Source organism: Pan paniscus, chromosome 9 (genome assembly GCF_029289425.2).
Source record: "Pan paniscus chromosome 9, NHGRI_mPanPan1-v2.0_pri, whole genome shotgun sequence".
Taxonomy (NCBI): Eukaryota; Metazoa; Chordata; class Mammalia; order Primates; family Hominidae; genus Pan; species Pan paniscus.
Genome location: NC_073258.2, coordinates 29574103 through 29596576, shown reverse-complemented (window position 1 = coordinate 29596576; position 22474 = coordinate 29574103). Strand labels below are relative to the sequence as shown.

At 35.7% G+C, this 22474-nt stretch overlaps 1 protein-coding gene across 1 annotated transcript in view; it reads left to right on the top strand.

The window, feature by feature from the left end:
• LGR4 (leucine rich repeat containing G protein-coupled receptor 4) overlaps positions 1-19992 on the top strand; it is a 106453-nt gene extending 86461 nt beyond the window's left edge. The window contains exons 5-18 of the mRNA XM_034932313.3: positions 503-718; positions 1563-1634; positions 3709-3777; positions 5000-5071; positions 5255-5326; positions 5627-5695; positions 7198-7269; positions 8744-8809; positions 9595-9666; positions 11922-11993; positions 12292-12417; positions 13569-13684; positions 14269-14352; positions 16814-19992. Coding sequence (XP_034788204.1) covers positions 503-718; positions 1563-1634; positions 3709-3777; positions 5000-5071; positions 5255-5326; positions 5627-5695; positions 7198-7269; positions 8744-8809; positions 9595-9666; positions 11922-11993; positions 12292-12417; positions 13569-13684; positions 14269-14352; positions 16814-18090 — 2455 coding nt within the window. The 3' untranslated portion in view covers positions 18091-19992. The remainder of the gene's footprint in view (positions 1-502; positions 719-1562; positions 1635-3708; positions 3778-4999; positions 5072-5254; positions 5327-5626; positions 5696-7197; positions 7270-8743; positions 8810-9594; positions 9667-11921; positions 11994-12291; positions 12418-13568; positions 13685-14268; positions 14353-16813) is intronic.
• Positions 19993-22474: the final 2482 nt, after the last annotated feature.

Below are 22474 nucleotides of genomic sequence, written 5' to 3'. Positions count from 1 at the left end.
GATTCTTTATTGCTATACAAAAATTTTAAGTATTTTCTAATATTTCTCTTTGGTACAGAATCAGAGTAGCAACTAAATTTAATGTCTAATGTTAGTTATAATGTAACATTGGAAGTAAAGTAGCTTATTTGGTCAGTTTAGTTTCTTTTTTTTTTGTATGTCTGATAATTATGCTCTAAAACATAATTTCAATATGAACTTTGCAAGTGTTTTTAAAAAATATATCTTTCTGCTATAAAGTTACTTCTTAGCCAAAAGCCAAAGATAGTTGAAGAATATAGATTTGGATACATGCCATTCTTATGAAGAAAGAGAAAGAACTGACTTTCATACACTATACAGATCATGAAAAAGTTATTAGATGTTATGAGGACTTCTAGTAAAATTAAAGATGATAATTTTTATAAGTCCTTTTTGTTTTGAAAGCTTTGAGTTGTGAGACTTGAACTGACTCATTTCACTAGAATTTGTTACTGAACATGGTTGTTTTTGTTTCTGTTAGGCGTTTAGATGCCAACCATATTACCTCAGTCCCCGAGGACAGTTTTGAAGGACTTGTTCAGTTACGGCATCTGTGGCTGGATGACAACAGCTTGACGGAGGTGCCTGTGCACCCCCTCAGCAATCTGCCCACCCTACAGGCGCTGACCCTGGCTCTCAACAAGATCTCAAGCATCCCTGACTTTGCATTTACCAACCTTTCAAGCCTGGTAGTTCTGTAAGTATCTATCCCTTTTAATTCCATATATTTGTGTTAATTGGGGTACAAAAACGATTTCTTCTGACAGATTATTATCAAGGCATCTCGCTGAATATGCTCCTGAATAGTTAGTGCTTTGGGAGCTGCTTTTGTACAATATTAAACAGAATAGAATAATTTAAAACATTACCAGCTGATGATAATTGTTGAATCTCCCTAAGACAAATGACCAGTTGTAATCATGAGAAGAAATTGGGTCATTTAGCACACACTTACACAGCTTTTACTTGTGTCCCAGCAGCGTATTCAATGTTAAAAGAAGGGAAATCATTTCAAGGTGTCCATAGAAGTTAGTCCCAGGGATATTTCGTGTTTTCCACTTGTTCAGAGAGTATGTGATGCAGTGTGTTTTTAATCTTCCAAGACATAACAAAATAGTGCTTCTTTTAAAATCTGTTGGAGATCTCACTGGTGTAAACTACACACTTCCTCCACACCATTACCCTCATGTCCTCAGTAAGAGAGCTCATCAAATTTTTCTTCGTATATTTAAGAGCTAATCAAAACTTTATTTTGATATGAATAAATATTAATCTTCCATGTATGTACCATATTTCCACTAGAGATACTTTCTCTTTCCATGAGGTAGTCTATGTTTAGTGAGTCTGTGCAGTGTACATAGCAAGAGATAACTACCCAATGTCACTTGTTTTCTGTGGTCAACAGAAAACTGTTTAGCTGTTTAGCTGTTGATATGTTTAGCTACATCATTCCTTTACATACCAACTCAGACATATAAAACAATGATAATAGTTGCCAATGGGAGATGGAAAAGTCATTTTATGCTTTTTTACCCCCTTAGGCATCTTCATAACAATAAAATTAAAAGCCTGAGTCAACACTGTTTTGATGGACTAGATAACCTGGAGACCTTGTAAGTATATTCATATTTTGGGCAACTGCATTGTGATATTGAAAGTATAATTTTGTACTTCATTGCAGAAAAAGAAAAAAATATTGGCCTTAAGTTCAGCTCCTTATTAATTCACTTTGATACTGGATTAAATTCTTGCTATCAAATAACCTAATTATGAGTACTAATCTAAGTCCATGGCTAAAAATGGCAAAGTGTGAATTGCATATTTTCCCCCAAAGAATACACATTCAAAACAGCTCAATCTACAAAGATGTATACCTTTCTGGAAATGTTGGTTTTGTTAAATGTATGACAGTTTTGGAAGTTAGAAAATTCTAAAATGAATTCTGGATAGTGTTATTTTTTCCATGATCTCAGTTGCCTTCTAATTGTTAACACTGGGTTTGAATACTATGTCTGCTTTTACATGTAACAAATGAAGATTTTATATTCTGCTATGATACTTTTGTTGTTGTTTCCACGAGCTAAAGTGTTTGAGACCTCTGGCTGTTTCAACTGTACATTGCACCACTATATAAGTAAAAGGCATTGTGTAGCTGTGTATAATTGAGAATAGGATATTTATTTTTGTTCTTTTAGCCTATATTAGTTGCTTTTATTGCCTTCATTCAAAGATAATGTAATTTTTGCTGTTGTGATGAATAAATGATTCAGAGAAGGTCCCAATTACATGGGTGAGTAAAACCTGATTAGAATGCTCAGGGTATGTAGTATTTTATTTGACTGAATTTTCTGGTTAACTGTCAATTAATGAGAAGACTTAAAATCTTTTAGGACTCTATTAATTCACTTTTCTATCTAAATTAGAGGATAGGAAACATCAATGGATATATGAAAGTTGAAAATCTTGTAGAAGATAGTTCCAAACTCAGATCTCCTTTGCTAAGTGTGTGAGTTCTAGTGTTATAAATAAAAGATTGAATAGGTTTCCTAATCCTAAGCTGTGTACACTATTTCAATTATGTTAAAATTAAACCTCTCCCCAGTTAAATTTTTATTTGCCATTTTTTCTTCTATGTTACAAAAAGGAAAAGGAAACCAAAATAGGTCTCAAAGGAGCTGAGCTTTTAATTTTATTTTACTTTCATTCTGAAATCAATCATGCAAATCATATGCCAGTGTGCTCTTTATGTTGAAAGAAATTAAACTTTAAACACTCTCAGAACTAAGACTTTTTAGTACAGATCACTATGGCTTGTCTTTCTCCTAACTAATGTAAATATCCCAATAATTCATAACTTGTATGAGGACAACAGTTGTGTGAATCTACCCTGGTCCTTCTGATTATTTTTTATTTTTTTATTTTTTATTTTTTTGAGACGGAGTCTCACTTTGTCACCAGGCTGGAGTGCAGTGGCATGATCTCGGCTCACTGCAACCTCCGTCTCTCAGGTTCAAGAGATTCTCCTGTCTCAGCTTCCTGAGTAGCTGGGACTACAGGCATGTGCCACCATGCCCTGCTAATTTTGGTATTTTTAGTAGAGATGGGGTTTCACCATGTTGGCCAGGATGGTCTTGATCTCTTGACCTCATGATCTGCCCACCTCAGCCTCCCAAAGTGCTGGGATTACAGGCATGAACCACTGTGCCTGGCCTCCTTCTGATTATTTTTATCTCAGGTCATCACGCTGATGGTGGAACTGAGGTCAGCTGCTCTTATACCAGAATTTCAGGAAGCCACTGTGAACTCCAAATGGAAACCTCAGTTTCACACTGTCATTTACAAATGGATATTCAATGAATTATATTCTAGAATGAATTTTCAGAGAAATACCATTCAGATGATTTATGTATTTAATGCATCAGTAATACATGATTCTGAAAATTATTTGAACTTGTAAGTTTCTTGACCTAAAAACATCATGGAAGAAGAATGATTTCTCTCTATTCATTATTGTAAGAAAAGATGTAAATTCAGTTAAACTCCTACATGGTTTTGAATGACGATATGGTTGATAAAGATTACCATACAGAGGATATGATTTAAAAAAATACTTGTCTGTAACAAAATGCCTTATGAATTATGACCACTATTTAATATTTTGATATATTTTCACCCATTTTTTTCTAGAGACTTGAATTATAATAACTTGGGGGAATTTCCTCAGGCTATTAAAGCCCTTCCTAGCCTTAAAGAGCTGTGAGTATTGCTTCATTCTCTTTATGTCTTCATATCCCTGAAACTCACCATTTAATGTTCCAACAATGGGATTTTAGAACATCTTGTTCCATTATGTATAACCATAATACATGCACACAAACACACAAATAATCATAAAGTTGGATTGTGTTCGATGACAGAGACAATTTTGAGTATAGATTGCTGTATAGGGTTAGATGCTGGTGAAACAAGAAGGCCTGATATACAGCGTCTGCCTTTAAGGAGCTTGTAGTCTTAGTCTTACTGGGGAAACTGATCATGTTAAGACAGACAGCTGTTTCTAGGTAGAAATAAATGCTGAATGAATAGGATAAATAAATCATTCTGGAAGAATACCTAATTGAAGTTTGGAGTTACTGCAGAAAACATCACCAAAAGGAATGAGTTTGACTGGACTTGAAAGAATAAAAATATTTAAACACAGGAATGAGGGAGCATTTTTGGTTTTTTTGGTTTTTTTTGATTGTTTGTATGTTTTGAGATGGAGTCTCACTCTGTCGCCCAGGCTGGAGTGTCACGGTGCAGTGGCATGATCACAGCTCACTGCAGCCTTGACCTCCCAGGCTCAGGTGATCCTCCCATCTTAGCTTCCTGGGTAGCTGGGACTGCAGGCATGCACCACCACGCCCAGCTAATTTTTAAATTTTTTCTAGAGATAGGGTTTCATCATGTTGCCCATGCTGGTCTCAAACTCCTGGGCTCAAGTGATCCCCTCAGAATGCTGGGATTACAGGCGTGAGCCACTGTGCCCTGCCTGAGGGAACATTTTGGACGTCGGGTTTGTCATGGGTAGAGTTAGTGACTGTATATGGCACAACAGGGACTGTGTGTCATGAGCTAGTTGATGGTTAACATTCTAAGATGCATTGCCAAGAGGCTAAATACAGGCTACAGTGAGAGAGATTTTGAGGTTAGAACACCTGTTTCTCATGGTCTAAAGCTTTTTTTTATGATGAAGCAACAGATAAATGCATATGAGGGATCTGATAGATACCAAGCTAAGCAGTGGGTTAAAAAAGAATTAGGTATGATACTGAAAAAGATAAAATAAAATTAAAATTTGAGATTTCCTATGCTTTTGAAAATTTTCATGTAGTCATTATCAGCTGTATTTTATATAATGCTGAACAGCAGTAGATACTTGGGTTTTATTTCGCAAGAGGATAATGCACTTAAAAATACTTTTCTCCTATCTTTCTAGAGGATTTCATAGTAATTCTATTTCTGTTATCCCTGATGGAGCATTTGATGGTAATCCACTCTTAAGAACTATGTAAGTATTTTTGAAAGTTTCTTTTAATGTATAATTATGTGAAGCTGTGTCCGTACAATGCCAAACACCCTGATAAAGAATGAGAAGTCAGGATTTTAGATATATGTACATTGTGAACATAGATTTAATATTAGAGTGCTTGTGAACATATGAAAATTTTACTTTTTTTGGATATTTTCACAGACATTTGTATGATAATCCTCTGTCTTTTGTGGGGAACTCAGCATTTCACAATTTATCTGATCTTCATTCCCTGTAAGTATGTGAATTTAAAAACAAACCTGGATATTTATACAGTTGTTTTAGTGGAAAACAAGAATTTATTACTGGAACTCCAGAAAACAAAATCTTTAAAATTTTTTTCTCCCTTGGGCAGAATTTATAATTGTTCTTATTTTTGTGAATACTTGGCCAAATTATCATACTTTCAACTACATTCAAGAGATGAAACTAGTTTTATTTTTAGTTATAGTTGCACTGTAATTTTAAACTGTTTAAAACATAAAATATGAAAAAAAATTTAAAAATTACCTTGTCTTTCTCAATTTCTTAAAGAGTCATTCGTGGTGCAAGCATGGTGCAGCAGTTCCCCAATCTTACAGGAACTGTCCACCTGGAAAGTCTGTAAGTAAGGCCCTTTGAAGAGGGGTTGTATAAAGATAACACTACTGGACTGCTAGCAGGGTGCCAGGGTCTTTTAGTGACAATGATGGGTTTATGTTGATTCCTCCGGTTTCCCTTTGTATATATCATGCATGGAGAAGAATATATTGGGTTTGGGGTCAGTGAGCTTAGGCAGAGTAGAGCCGATTATGTGGATAAGATCTGAAAGGTTCACAGAAAATACAAGGCAGTAACAAAGTGCCAAATTAGAAGCAATGCTTTCAGAATTTAGAAGTGGGGGCATTTGATGTAGACTATCACAGAAGGCTTCACGGAGGAGGTAGAAGGTTTGAATACTGTCAGGTTTCCCAGAGCTGAGTGTTTAATTTAAGGCAGGATTAGTAAAACTGGAAATACCAAAAGTATTCTCAGAGATAGCATATAGATGAGCAAATATAGCTAGAATTGCATGTTTATAATAGAATGGGGATGGTATGGAGAAATCGGATAATTGTTTGGTATTAGACTTTGAAATGACAAGCTTTGAACGTTGCACATTTGGTTGTGGCAGTTTCCCAGTGAGTGGTCTGTGCATGAGTTTACAGGTGCACTTAAGATCTTGATGACCTCAGCCCTTCAGACAGTCAGTTGGGGCCTGAGGCAGCTAGGGCCTCTAGCCACAGGAGTCTTACTGCAGCGTGCCATTTAAATGTTACAATGGTCACATGTGACAAGATATTTTTTAAAAAAGAACTTGGGAAGCACTGAAGTAAGGAGTTTAAACTTGACTCTTAAGGCAGTTGGAGGTGTTGAGAATGTTTAAGCAGGTAATGTGAGGAGGGTAAGGAGAAAGAGACTAGAGATGGGGAGAACAGTGAGGCGGCTGTGGGAATAGTCTACCTGACCAGATGAACACATTGAATTATGACAGCTCCAGGTCTTTAATCCATCACTGGATTTGCACCAGGACAAATAGCATGGTCTGTCTGAGAGTCCTCCATCCCTCTCTGCCTTACTTCACTCTTTTTCTGAAAGAATTAGATGCTAGAAACACAACAGAGGAAGAAATAACAGGAACTGGTGATAGACTACAGAAGGGAGGGGAATAAGAGAACATTTTCGAATGCTGAGCCAGTTTGACTGAAAGAAAAGACAGAAACAAGATTTGGGGGCAGAATGCAAGTTGGTTTCAAAGGTCTTGGGTGTAAGAAGGTGACAACTTGCAATTAACTGTGATCAGATTGTGTGACTGTAGATTAGTGTTTTCCTCCTGGTCCATGTGGGAAATCAAGCCCAGTATCAACATCTAATGTCACAAGTGTTTTTGAGTTACTGTGAAGATTATATCAGAATTGGGGTTCAGTTCACCTTCTTGCATGTCTAACTTTATGGAATAATTAGGCCATGGGATGTATAGAATCTAGTCCATATGTAAATATGTGAGCACTTATTCTATATGGGAATAAATTTTGCTTACTATCTTGAGTTGAATTATTTCTTACATGAATAATGTTTTTCCGCAGGACTTTGACAGGTACAAAGATAAGCAGCATACCTAATAATTTGTGTCAAGAACAAAAGATGCTTAGGACTTTGTAAGTTGGATTCTTCTTCCCTTCCCCTCATACTTTTTGTTTATATATTCACACATGTTCAATTTTATTTTAAGGATCTACTTTCATAAGGTGGTTTTGAGGTATAATTACTTCTTAGTTGTTGTAAAGGAGCAGATATTTGAGTCATCTCCAGGGTGGGTAATGTGCATTTGAATTAGGTTTTAGGGTTTTGAATATATCATATACTTGTGACTTTATTTTGAACAAAGTAAAACCAAGATAGGTTCTTTCTTCATTTTTTCTCATCCTGCTCTTTGTCTTTATTCTAGTTTCTCCAGGGGTATCTCTCCTCATAGTCTCCTCCTTTCATCTGCAGCCTAAGCAGAGCCTAACTCTTTATTCAGTCTGGAATGAACTAAAGCTTGTCGCTTTCTAAAAACTTTAGGCTGACCTAGAAACTAAAAGTAAATAAAGGATGTAAAAATGTCTCCAGAATAAACGATTAAGTTATTAAGTTGTTAATAAGTACTCAGTGGCAGGAGATAGTAACAAAATAAATGACTGATTGATTAAGCAAGTAAAGTCACACATCCACTTAACAATAGGAATACATTCTAAGAAATGTGTCATGGGGCAATTTTGTCATTGTGCGAAAATCATAGAGTATGCTTACACAAACCTCGGTGGTTTCTTCTACACACCTGGGCTATATGATATAATCTGTTACTCCTAGCCTACAAACCTGTACAGCATAATACTGTACTGAATACTGTAGGCAATTGTAACATAATAGTAAATATTTGTATATCTAAACATAGAAAAGTTGGAGCAGAAATATGGTATTATACTGTTATGGGACCATATCATTGTATATGGTGTCTGTCATTGACCAAAACTGTTATTTGGGTCATGACTATAATTTAGTGATGTAGTGGTGTATCAAACTTAAACATAATGATCACTGTTGAGGAAAAACTGCAGTGGGACTGAAAGTTAACTAGTTCTGGTGTTTGATGTAATATAACTGTTTTTTAAAATGTTGATAAGCATACCATTTCTCTTAGAGCTTTTCAATAAAAGAACATATAAGTTATTTATGGGATAAACAATATTGAAAAAATACAAATTTTTAAACCGTATAAATACAAATTTAAAAAAAATGTAGCTTTACCACTTAAATTTTATATATTTTGTATATTGTTCTATATTTGCATATTTAATTTTATATATTTATGTTATGTACTTTATATATATACTTTATAGAAATGTATTTTTACATATATTAGTGTCTATGCTCAACAATATATTCTTGAACTTTATCAATCTTAGGCTTATTGTATCACTGAGGTATTTGAGAAGCTGACAAGTCTTAGGAAAAAAGACTTGTTTTTCTTATTCAGGCATATCTCTTTATTACTTATCTTAGCTCTGCTTTCAACGCTTCTGAGTACCACTCTTTTAATATAATACTCTGATAACATAGCATTAATTTGTTAATTTCCATTGTTTTAAGGGACTTGTCTTACAACAATATAAGAGACCTTCCAAGTTTTAATGGTTGCCATGCTCTGGAAGAAATGTGAGTTGGTCTTTGACTTACTCCTTCTGTTGTGGTATATTGTTAGTTTGTTGAGCATTTCGTATTTTTAATAGATGGCTTTAATAGTAAGAAATTAGAAATTCCTGTAATCAGATGTTCCCATAAATAACATGTCAAATTGAACCAGATGTGTTCATGCAACCAGCATGTATTAGGCACTTAGCTATCAGGCATCCCATGAAACGCTATGGGGGGGAAGTTGGAAGTTGGTGTATATTTAAAAGAAATAGAAGACAAAAACTTGTCCAGCTATTGAGGGAAACCAGACATGAATGCCAGTTCCCATCATGTCCTGTGTTGCACAGCTCTGGTGGAAGCTGGTTGGGAGATGGGAAGGGGGAGGCATTAATTCTCCCATTTGAACTCTATGTAGTCCTGTAACTTTATTCCTACGGTATTTGTCATAGTTGTGTTGTCTTGGTTCCTTTTCTCCCTGCATCATCTTCCTTCTCTTATGCCTGAGTGGGGTTGATGGGGGAATTTAGATAGCATACCAGTTAATTCCCAGTATAATATGGGATGAAATACCAATTAGTCTCTTTCATTTTATAGATGAGAAAAGGGCAATTCTCTTTCAACAAGATCACTGTTACATAAGAATAGTTATTTAACTTTAGAAAAAACTCAACTAAGAAATGTTATAATGTTTTTTTTCAAAATAGAAAGTGACTTTTTTCTTTTCTCTATCCCTTTCTCTTTCCTCCTCCTCCTGTTCTCTTCTTTGTCTTTGTCTTCGTCTTCTTTCTTCTTCTTTTTTTATTTAGTTCTTTACAGCGTAATCAGATCTACCAAATAAAGGAAGGCACCTTTCAAGGCCTGATATCTCTAAGGATTCTGTAAGTTTGTCTATGATTATTAAAGACAATAAACTTCTTCCAAACTATGTTAATATGTTGTTATGATTTCCATGTTACTAGATATACTTAAAGATATAATTTTAATTTCAGCCTGAACAACGTGGTGAAACCCCATCTCTACTAAATACAAAAAATTAGCCGGGCATAGTGGTGCATGCCTGTAATCCCAGCTACTCGGGAGGCTGAGGCAGGAGAATCGCTTGAACCCTGGAGGTGGAGATTGCAGTGAGCTGAGATTGTGCCATTGCACTCCAGGCTGAAAAAGAAGAGTGAAACTCCGTCTCAAAAAAAAAAAAAAAAAGATATAATTTGTGTTCAATAAATATTATTTTTAGACTTTACCTAAAATATTATTTTAGACATTGCAAGATTTTTAGACTTGCAACTTTATAAATAATCTTTCAATATTTTTTACTTTAGCTAATTGTACATTGGCAAGTAGAAAAATGTGTAATGTGTATAACTGAAGTGATGTAGCTTGTTTGTTTTCAAGTTATAATAGTGAGGTTTGCCAATTCATTAGGGCAAGGGTAGGCAGACTACAGCCCATGGGCCACATCCAGCCTGCTTCCTGGTTTATCAATTAAGTTTAATTGAACACTGCCAGGCCTTTATTATTAAAGTGCTGTCGAAAGCTGCTCTCACCCCACTATAGCAGAATTGAGTAGTTGCAGCGGAGAGTATATGACCCACAAAGGTGAAAATATTTACTATCTGGCCTTCTACAGAAGAAGTTTGCTGACCCCTGCACTGGAGTATCTATCATGACAAATAGAGTTCATAAGCCACAGAAGCACTTACTTAAAAAATCATTTGTATTTGACTACATATTTGTTCCAGGTACTCTCATAAGCACTTGGGAATATAGAGGTGACTGAGACAAACCTTGCCACTCACTATCTTCCTAGAACTTTAGCACAGAAACATAGTACACTAAATTAATGAACATTTTTCTTTTCTTTTTCTTTTTTTTTTTTTTTTTTTGAGACAGGGTCTCTCACTCTGTCGCTCAGGCTAGAATGCAGTGGTGTAATCACAGCTCACTGCATCCTCCAACGCCTGAGCTCAAACAATCCTCCTGCCTCAACCTCCTGAATAGCTGAGGGACTACAGGTGCACACCACAATCTCCAGCTAATTTTTTTCTTTTTTTTTTTTTGGTAGAGATGGGGTCTCCCTATGTTGCCCAGGCTTGTCTCAAACTCCTGAGCTCAAGTGATCCACCCACCTTGGCCTCCCAAAGTGTTTGGATTACAGGTGTGAGCTACCTTGCCCAGCACAACATTTTTCTATTATAGAAAAAGTTTGAAAAATTGATAGTGAAATGAAATTACATATATTGAATACAGTTTTTTAGTATATCCCCTTTAAGAAATATGACATGTACTCTACTAGAAACTATTTAATTGGTAGTTGGGTTGCTGGATCATCTCAAGTTGTGGACTAACTTTGTGTAAGCCTGGGCAGTCATAGGGAAGAAGACTGGCTCCTAGTTGCCATCACTTTTAGAAACTGATAAGTGACAATAAGAAGCTGGTCTTTTCGTGATTTGGAACCAAGTGTGTTGAGTTTCCTTGTTATCTAGGAAATATGTCTCAGAATGAATTTACTCGATGTTTAAATTTCCTTTAAGGTTCAGTGTAAGTGTGTTTGTAGATTATTTCTGTTTTATTAATTCTATAATATCAGAATTTCTCAGGGTGTGTTCCTGAATATGGAGCTGGCTGTACTGTTGATGCAATTTTTATTTCGTGCTTAGAAAAAGAAGGGTATCTGCAGCCCTCCTGGAATGCTCTTGTTTGCATATTGATTGTTTGTCTTCTCTCGGGGCCTTATCACTAACCTTTGAGAAGGCAAACAATACGAAGTCTGTTTTTATTTTCAGCTTTTTCAGAAACTGAGCTTTTCCTCACTGAGTTAGCAGTACCAAAGGTTATATCATATCATTTATATTTTTGAATTGGTATCAGAATGATAAAGTGGGAAAATTCACACCTGTTTTGAAACAGATGCCAGCTAGAATTACTGCTGTACAGAGCATATTCCAAGAAATAGATTGTTGTGAAGGAGAGGCATTCAACATAAACATGAAAAAATATTGCTGGCCAAGATTGAAGATCTTTGTTATCTTATCAGCGATATTGTGTTACTACCTCTAATTCTAAAGTATAGTCTAAGTAAGTGGCATTCTGAGTGTTTATTTGAAAGATTAACATGTTACTCTTATAATTGCAGAGATCTGAGTAGAAACCTGATACATGAAGTTCACAGTAGAGCTTTTGCCACACTTGGGCCAATAACTAACCTGTAAGTGGATGATTATGCAGTAATGTCATGAAAGTAGTAACTAGTGCTATAGAAACATCTGTTTTAACATTGTCGAATCAAAATATTTTTCTGTTTAGTTATTCCCTTGTATAAATGCTAAGCTGTATTTATAGTAAAAGTCTTCTTAAATGGCAAGATACATGCTAGAACTATAATTTTAGCACCCCCACTTGAACTTCATCTTAGGGATCTAATATTTATGATGTTAATACATGTACAGATGTTTTTATGTGATTTATATATTGGGCATTAACTTGAAGTCTCATTCATATTTTAGAGATGTAAGTTTCAATGAATTAACTTCCTTTCCTACGGAAGGCCTGAATGGGCTAAATCAACTGAAACTTGTGGGCAACTTCAAGCTGAAAGAAGCCTTAGCAGCAAAAGACTTTGTTAACCTCAGGTGTGTTTTTGCTTATTTTTCTTTTTTGTTGAAGTTATGGTAGGCTCCAAAATTACAGAGTGTCCTGGTTTTTTGCTCTGGTTCTCAGATTTTCTGATAGGCTATAATTTAAGGGTGTTTTCTACGTCAATCTTTGCAAATTTGGTGAAAAATAGAATATGAACATTATTCCACAGTCTTTAAGAATGTGAACTGGAGCCCTTGATGGCCTCAAAGAGATAATACAGCTATTCACCAGAATGGTTTTTTAATACAGTGGACTTTTCATTAGCAATAAGATGGCAGAAACCATGTAAATGTGAACCTGCAGAAAACAATGCTATAATACTTCATGAAGGTTTTAGAGTTATGGGGGACTGCATTAAATATAATAGAGAGTATTGTTATGAGGCCGAGCATGGTGGCTCGCACCTGTAATCCCAGTACTTTGGGGAAGGCCAAGGTGGGCTGATCAGTTGACACCAGCAGTTCAAGACCAGCCTGGGCAACATGCTGAGACCCTGTCTCTACAAAAAATATAAAAGTTAGCTGGATGTGGTGGCACGTGTCTGTAGTCCCAGCTACTTGGGAGGCTGAAATGGGAGGATCACTTCAGCCTGGGAGTTCTAGGCTGCACTGAGCTGTGATTGCGCCATTACACTATAGCCTGGGTGACAGGGCAAGACCCTGTCTCTAAAAAAAGAGAGAGAATATTATTGTTGGAGAAGAGAATAAATATTTTCATTACATTTATTTAAACCAAGTAAATATATTTAATGGTATAAAGTCACAAATGACCTGGGGCATTAATTTTAAGTGAAACTATCAGTTTCGTATGATAAATTGAGCATAGTTAATACATTTATAAAAGGAGTCATAAGATATTACTTTAAATTACAGTACTGCTGTTAAATTTTAAACAGTTTGATTTACATCCAACTGTTAAGAGAGATCTTATAGAAAGGGAGAAAGTCTCGTTGTCATCTGATACCAGAGCTGTTTTCACAGATGAGGAAACTGAGGCCCAGAGAGGATGAACGACCAGCCTAAAGCATATGACAGATCTTTCTGACTCCTAGGCTGAGGTTTTCAAAGTTTAAAATACTTTTACAAAACAAAACCATATCTGCGGAGTTGCTGTTCAGTGTAGATTTTACAACTTTTTTTTCCAGGTCTTTATCAGTACCATATGCTTATCAGTGCTGTGCATTTTGGGGTTGTGACTCTTATGCAAATTTAAACACAGAAGATAACAGCCTCCAGGACCACGGTGTGGCACAGGAGAAAGGCAAGTGCATGAGTTTTAAAAAATAGAACACTCCTTTAAGGCATTGATTAAAGTTCCTGTTATTATAATTACTTTGTGAATGATCAATAGGAAATCTGTGAGAAAAATGGCATTGTCTGGCCAGGCGTGATGGCTCATGTCTGTAATCTCAGCACTTAGGGAGGCCAAGGCGGGAGGGTCATTTGAGGCTAAGAGTTCGAGACCAGCCTGGGCAACAAAGTGAGACTCTCTCTATATAAAAAATTTTAAAACTAGCTGAGTGTAGTGGCATGTGCCTGTATTCCCCACTACTTGGGAGACTGAGGTGGGAGAATCCTTTGAGCGGAGCCCAGGAGTTCAAGGTTGCAGTGAGCTATGATTGTGCCAATGCATTCCAGACTGGGCAACAGAGCAAGACCTTGTCTCTAAAAAAAACCAAAACCAAAAAAAACAATGGCATTCACTATGCTACCAGCATCTTTAATATGTTATTGAACCTTCTATAAGGAGAACTCACACTTATATACAGAGAAAATTGCAGGAAAATATGGTTCTTTTGAGTTGCATAAGGTTTTAATTAAACATGCTTTGTGTTATATGTTCAGGTACTGCTGATGCAGCAAATGTCACAAGCACTGTTGAAAATGAAGAACATAGTCAAATAATTATCCATTGTACACCTTCAACAGGTATGCCCGGCCTATTTTTTCACAGTTACCCATGTTAAACAAACATTAGGCAAATATATCTAAATGTCCTGGGTATAGATGTGATTTCTGTAATAGGGATGGTACTAGAGGATCCTGTGAGGCCTTCTGATTTGTGCTTTGTGTACCAACCAGCAGCTTAGGAATTTTTTGCAGAATCTCAGGCCCAGACCTACTGAATCAGAATCTGCATGTTAACAAGCTCCCCCAGGTGAAGGTTGTACACATTAGAATTTCAGAGGCACTTTCTTAATGCTCCTTTAACTCTGGGACTAATTCTGTAAGTTAGTAGTCTATGAAGATTGTATGTGTGTGCTTAATGTAGCCTTGCCTTTCCTTATTTCCCCTCATTTACTTCATTGAACTTTGTAGTCTTGGGAAAGTTATTAAACTGATACCACATATTTGGTCATGATTGTCATAGTCTGCCTAATCTACTAGAGAAGATGTATTTATAATTTTACTGTAAAAGGAAGGCTTAAATATTTTAGTCAAATTGTGTGCTACAAAGTAGATTCCTTTGTTGGTATAATATCACAGGATAATCTGGACATTAATTTTATGACTCGGAATTGTAAGTATTATGGATTCACTAGTGATTGCTGCTGAATTGTGAGCTTCTTAAGGGGCTGCGTATATATTTTATGAATACTTTCTTTTGTAGAGAATAAGCTCTAAGTTACTAGATAAGTGAATGCAATTGGCAAGAATCATCTAAGTGTATAATTTATTTTATTGTGTGTTAGTGTCTATATTAATTTTTAAAGGTTGGGGTGCAGCTTGCTTACTTGTCTCACTGGAGTTCATGTGCCAGAGAATGTACATAAAGAATTGATGATCCAGTGAGAAGGGAACAGGTTTATTAAAGGAGGGGCTGGACTTCAACATGCAGCGTTTCCATTTCTTCCACCCCAAATGTAAACTTGGAGATTGGCCAGGAGGAAAGCTGGTCTGAGCTCATCTCCTTGGGCTGCCATGGGGATGAAATGCAGGCCTGCCTCCCCCTACTCAGTTGTAGTAACACACAGACACCGATGTGCTTGCTGCAGAAGCAGGAAGTGGAGGAGAGCTGGGATCCTTCTGTTAGCACCAGAGGAGGCAGCAGGCTTCCAAAGACAGGGATGGTGGAGGCTGCTTCCCAGGCTTTTTTGGAAAAGTAACCTTTCTCACCCATAAAAGGGTTCTCAAAAGGTGTCCTATTCTCTCAGGTAGATGAGCTACCCCTCCTTCCATGAAGGATGAGTTTAGATAACAGAGATAAAGGTGATAACGAGCTTTCTCTTAGCACTTCCTGAAGGGGGAATAGAAAGGAAATTTAAAATAAGAGTTTCTTGGGTTATTTGGAGGTCTGATAAATGGTGCAGAACTGGCTTTTGAGGTCTGTGAATATCTTAACAATTTAAAACATTTTATTGGATATGTCATTTTCATGACAGTTCATAAAACATGTTTTTTAGACAGTTGTAATACATAGTTTTCTTGTGTTTCATAGTCAAAATCTTGTTTTTCTTTTCTAATTTTTCAGTAAAACAGTAGTAATTTGTGTCATAACTAGCATGTCAAAGTCAGTTACTGGAACATAGAGTTCAGCGACTGAATGAGTTCTTGCAATGCTAGTTTGTATTATGTAGGATTTTATTGTACATAGCTTTGTATGAATAGTTAACATCACCGAGGTGTAGTCCTAGCTATATTATCTTACTGAATGGCCTTTGTCAGTTTCTTTGAAATATCAGTTTCTCTGGATGAAAAATGGGGATAATTATACTGTCTTAACCTGCTTCATCAGGTTGCTTTTGAAAGTCATAAGAAAATATATAAAAAATATGTGTAGATACATACATATACATACATGATTATAAAGTATATTGGGGCTAGAAAGGAAGAAGAAAAGGGAGCTAATATTTATTGAAGTCTAACTATATACCCAGCATCCTGCTTAGTTCCTTATGTGTATAATTTTACTTAAGCTGCACAACTGTATGAAACAGGCATTATTATTCACAAGTGAGAAAATGAATACAGGTTAAGATTTATACAATTTTAAGTTGCTTTCTTAAGGTAAGAATAGCAAGTTATGAACCATCTCATTCCAGACCCTCAGTCATCAAATACCTCTTATGCCCTAGATATTGTGCTATGTAAATTAGCTTAGATACAAGAAAAAATGAAAAATTTCATCTAAATATCACTCTTTATCAAATATTTAATAAAAGAAATATTTATAGCCTTATCAAATATTTAATAAAATAAAGTCAGTTTATTTTTAAAATAGCCTGGTCCATGACCAAAATATCTTAGAACTAGTAATCAGTTCAGTTTTGTTCAAGTAGAGAGCAGATTTAATTAGTCTATATCATTAGTTTTTCTATCAAGCCATATCTTCTAAATTGTTTTCTAAGTTATCTTTTATTTCTCTCTCTCTCTCTGTGTTTTGTTTTAGGTGCTTTTAAGCCCTGTGAATATTTACTGGGAAGCTGGATGATTCGTCTTACTGTGTGGTTCATTTTCTTGGTTGCATTATTTTTCAACCTGCTTGTTATTTTAACAACATTTGCATCTTGTACATCACTGCCTTCGTCCAAATTGTTTATAGGCTTGATTTCTGTGTCTAATTTATTCATGGGAATCTATACTGGCATCCTAACTTTTCTTGATGCTGTGTCGTGGGGCAGATTTGCTGAATTTGGCATTTGGTGGGAAACTGGCAGTGGCTGCAAAGTAGCTGGGTTTCTTGCAGTTTTCTCCTCAGAAAGTGCCATATTTTTATTAATGCTAGCAACTGTCGAAAGAAGCTTATCTGCAAAAGATATAATGAAAAATGGGAAGAGCAATCATCTCAAACAGTTCCGGGTTGCTGCCCTTTTGGCTTTCCTAGGTGCTACAGTAGCAGGCTGTTTTCCCCTTTTCCATAGAGGGGAATATTCTGCATCACCCCTTTGTTTGCCATTTCCTACAGGTGAAACGCCATCATTAGGATTCACTGTAACGTTAGTGCTATTAAACTCACTAGCATTTTTATTAATGGCCATTATCTACACTAAGCTATACTGCAACTTGGAAAAAGAGGACCTCTCAGAAAACTCACAATCTAGCATGATTAAGCATGTCGCTTGGCTAATCTTCACCAATTGCATCTTTTTCTGCCCTGTGGCGTTTTTTTCATTTGCACCATTGATCACTGCAATCTCTATCAGCCCTGAAATAATGAAGTCTGTTACTCTGATATTTTTTCCATTGCCTGCTTGCCTGAATCCAGTCCTGTATGTTTTCTTCAACCCAAAGTTTAAAGAAGACTGGAAGTTACTGAAGCGACGTGTTACCAAGAACAGTGGATCAGTTTCAGTTTCCATCAGTAGCCAAGGTGGTTGTCTGGAACAGGATTTCTACTACGACTGTGGCATGTACTCACATTTGCAGGGCAACCTGACTGTTTGCGACTGCTGCGAATCGTTTCTTTTAACAAAGCCAGTATCATGCAAACACTTGATAAAATCACACAGCTGTCCTGCATTGGCAGTGGCTTCTTGCCAAAGACCGGAGGGCTACTGGTCCGACTGTGGCACACAGTCAGCCCACTCTGATTATGCAGATGAAGAAGATTCCTTTGTCTCAGACAGTTCTGACCAGGTGCAGGCCTGTGGACGAGCCTGCTTCTACCAGAGTAGGGGATTCCCTTTGGTGCGCTATGCTTACAATCTACCAAGAGTTAAAGACTGAACTACTGTGTGTGTAACCGTTTCCCCTGTCAACCAAAATCAGTGTTTATAGAGTGAACCCTATTCTGATCTTTCATCTGGGAAGCACTTCTGTAATCACTGCCTGGTGTCACTTAGAAGAAGGAGAGGTGGCAGTTTATTTCTCAAACCAGTCATTTTCAAAGAACAGGTGCCTAAATTATAAATTGGTGAAAAATGCAATGTCCAAGCAATGTATGGTCTGTTTGAAACAAATATATGACTTGAAAAGGATCTTAGGTGTAGTATAGCAATATAATGTTAGTTTTTTCTGATCCATAAGAAGCAAATTTATACCTATTTGTGTATTAAGCACAAGATAAAGAACAGCTGTTAATATTTTTTAAAAATCTATTTTAAAATGTGATTTTCTATAACTGAAGAAAATATCTTGCTAATTTTACCTAATGTTTCATCCTTAATCTCAGGACAACTTACTGCAGGGCCAAAAAAGGGACTGTCCCAGCTAGAACTGTGAGAGTATACATAGGCATTACTTTATTATGTTTTCACTTGCCATCCTTGACATAAGAGAACTATAAATTTTGTTTAAGCAATTTATAAATCTAAAAACTGAAGATGTTTTTAAAACAATATTAACAGCTGTTAGGTTAAAAAAATAGCTGGACATTTGTTTTCAGTCATTATACATTGCTTTGGTCCAATCAGTAATTTTTTCTTAAGTGTTTTGTGATTACACTACTAGAAAAAAAGTAAAAGGCTAATTGCTGTGTGGGTTTAGTCGATTTGGCTAAACTACTAACTAATGTGGGGGTTTAATAGTATCTGAGGGATTTGGTGGCTTCATGTAATGTTCTCATTAATGAATACTTCCTAATATCATTGGCTCTACTAATATTTTCCAATTTGCTGGGATGTCACCTAGCAATAGTTTGGATTATATAGAAAGTAAACTGTGGTCAATACTTGCATTTAATTAGACAAAACGGGGAGTAATTATGACACGAAGTACTTATGTTTATTTCTTAGTGAGCTGGATTATCTTGAACCTGTGCTATTAAATGGAAACTTCCATACATCTTCCCCATACTATTTTTTATAAAAGAGCCTATTCAATAGCTCAGAGGTTGAACTCTGGTTAAACAAGATAATGTTATTAATAAAAATAGAAGAAGAAAGAATAAAGCTTAGTCCTGTGTCTTTAAGAATTAAAAATTTTACTTGATTCCCATCTGTGGGCTTTAGACCTATTACTGGGTGGAGTCTTAAAGTTATAATTGTTCAATATGTTTTTTGAACAGTGTGCTAAATCAATAGCAAACCCACTGCCATATTAGTTATTCTGAATATACTAAAAAAATCCAGCTAGATTGCAGTTTAATAATTAAACTGTACATACTGTGCATATAATGAATTTTTATCTTATGTAAATTATTTTTAGAACACAAGTTGGGAAATGTGGCTTCTGTTCATTTCGTTTAATTAAAGCTACCTCCTAAACTATAGTGGCTGCCAGTAGCAGACTGTTAAATTGTGGTTTATATACTTTTTGCATTGTAAATAGTCTTTGTTGTACATTGTCAGTGTAATAAAAACAGAATCTTTGTATATCAAAATCATGTAGTTTGTATAAAATGTGGGAAGGATTTATTTACAGTGTGTTGTAATTTTGTAAGGCCAACTATTTACAAGTTTTAAAAATTGCTATCATGTATAGTTACACATCTGATAAATATTAAATCATAACTTGGTAAGAAACTCCTAATTAAAAGGTTTTTTCCAAAATTCAGGTTATTGAAAATTTTTCATTTTATTCATTTAAAAACTAGAATAACAGATATATAAAATGTGTTAATCTTTGTGCTATATGGTATGAAATACAATATTGTACTCAGTGTTTTGAATTATTAAAGTTTCTAGAAAGCAATCTATTTTGCCTTAATTTAAAACTGGGTATATTAATGAATTTAGTTTTAAAGTAAGCAAATTAAATATTTGTAAGTGGACAGTATTAGAAGAAATGTTGGAAGTAACCATTAGAAAACACTATTTTGATATTTATTTGTAAACATATAAGAACATTTTGCTGAAACTTAGAAATAAGGTTTTATCCTAAGTCTGAACTATACTCATGGAAAACAGATTATGAAATTTCAGAAAAACCATTGATTCAATCTTTATCTAAAAAGCAAATGATTAAAAAATCTGTATGATATTAAATGTAGTCAGTTGCCCAGATGCTTAGAAATACTTCAGTATTTACAATCATTAAGTCCTCATTTTACAGATGAGAAAACAAAAGGCTTAATGAAATTTAAGTGAATCCCTGAGTCACAGCAAATTTGACCCCAAACCAGAACCCAATGCCTCTTCATTTGGGACATAATTTTGTGTGTGTGTTTGTTTTAAATTTCATATATGCTTGAAATTTCCAGAACAAAAAGTAGAGTAGTATAATTATCCCACCTCCCTACCCTTCACCCCATACCTGTCACTGCTTTGACAATTATCTGCAGCATGTAGTGAACCTTGTTTCATCTTCATCCTATTCACTAACCCCCTCCAATCCCTCTGCCCCTTGCATTATTTTGAAGCAAATTTAAGACATTATATTGTTTCATCTGTAAATACTAATGTCTAGGGATAAATTTTTAAAGTTGCATAATATATGCCACAGGGCTAACTGGTGATGGAATTATTTACGCAAAAGTCACTCTTATATAAGTTTCCAGAGCCAGCAAAACATAATTACCTCAAATATACCATGGCCAAAGTACTAATTGTATGAAAAGATGTCACTAAGTCAATACCCTAAAACTTAAAGGGAGAGACACTCTTTTATACATTTGTACATTTATATATAATTCTACCCATCTCGATTATGGCTTCTCAGCTCCAGTAATGAAAAGGCACTGTAAGAAATGAGACCGCTGGACTTAATTATGTTCAAACACCAGCACCAGCACCATCTGACTCTGCCTCATACCCTTGGGGGGGTCCAGCATTGCTAGTGCATAATGTCACAGTTGGTCATAATGATGACCCTGGCGCATCAAGAAAAGGGTATACTTTGTTTAGGAAAACATTTTAAGGGGACAAAGAAGTATATGACATTTAGATTCCCATGCGTAGAGGTTAAAGTGAAAAAGTTCTGAAGTTTACACAACTTTTCATTGTATCTTTCTGATTCTGAGCTTAGAAACCTTGAGAATTAATGAGATAATGTGACCCTGTGAGGTAAATTTTTCCCCCATTTTCAGAGGAGTGTTAGGAATGGAAAACCTATCAAGTACCAAGAAAACCACTGATTCCAGGTCCCTTTCATACTAGTGTTTTTCCCACTACAGTTATGTTTGGTTATATCTATTGGAAAACAGCTTCTCAAGCTTACCTCTTTATGAGGCCCTAAGGCAGCTCAGTGCCTTTCGATGTTACTGATTCTAGAGATGTTCTGATAAAAGGTTTTTAAATGCCAATATTGAATAACTAGGGTCGAGAACGAAAACTCCATTAGGTCAGTTTTATTCCTTGATCAACTTTATTACTCATTTGGAGTGCTCCAATTTTCTTTCATTTTGTTTTCACCGAAATTTTAAAGAAAATATTCAATTTAAATAGATTTAACCATGTCATATTTTACTAATTATAGCTCTGCCTTCTGAATTGTCTTTGGTTGCTATTACTTCTACCATAGCTAATTCTCCTGTGTTAAATTTTGCAGATCTAGATTTCATCAAAGTTTTTGTATCACTCTGGTCACTAAAAAGTTTTGTGTGATGTGTTAGCCATGGTCAATTTTCGTTTATGGTATTTCTACCGGTAATATACATTATGAACTGGACAAAAGCCCTATTTATTTACAAATGTACAGTTTTGTCAGCATGAATAAAGCATCCACCTCTCCTTTACTGCCTTTATCCCCATTCCCGAGAGTGCCCCTAAGATCCCACATAAAATGCATATCAGCATATTTACTGAGATCATTTTTCACGACAACAGGATGAGGAACTTAAGGGCGAGACTTCTAATCATCTATCCCTTGTGCTTTACGCAGACCCTACAATACACTAGAGGCTGCAAAGAGGTCAAAAATTCACATGTGTAGACAAATTAGGTCCCTTAAGATGCCAGGCAAACGAAGTGCTACCAAAACACGCAATGACTGTCCTAAAAGTGCGTTCTGGGATACACCTGTAAACTTGGATCAAGTTCCCTCCCCTCTCCTCAAAATATATCGACTTGTGCTGAAAGAAATCACGACCGATGCTCACAATTCTGACCTCGTAATTATATAGGGGGTGGTTTTGGTTTCTGCGTCTTTCCCTGATTCAGTGGCAGGTAACATATTTCATGTACAAAATGAACTGCAACACCACGGCAAACAAGGGACAGGCCCTCAAAGTTGT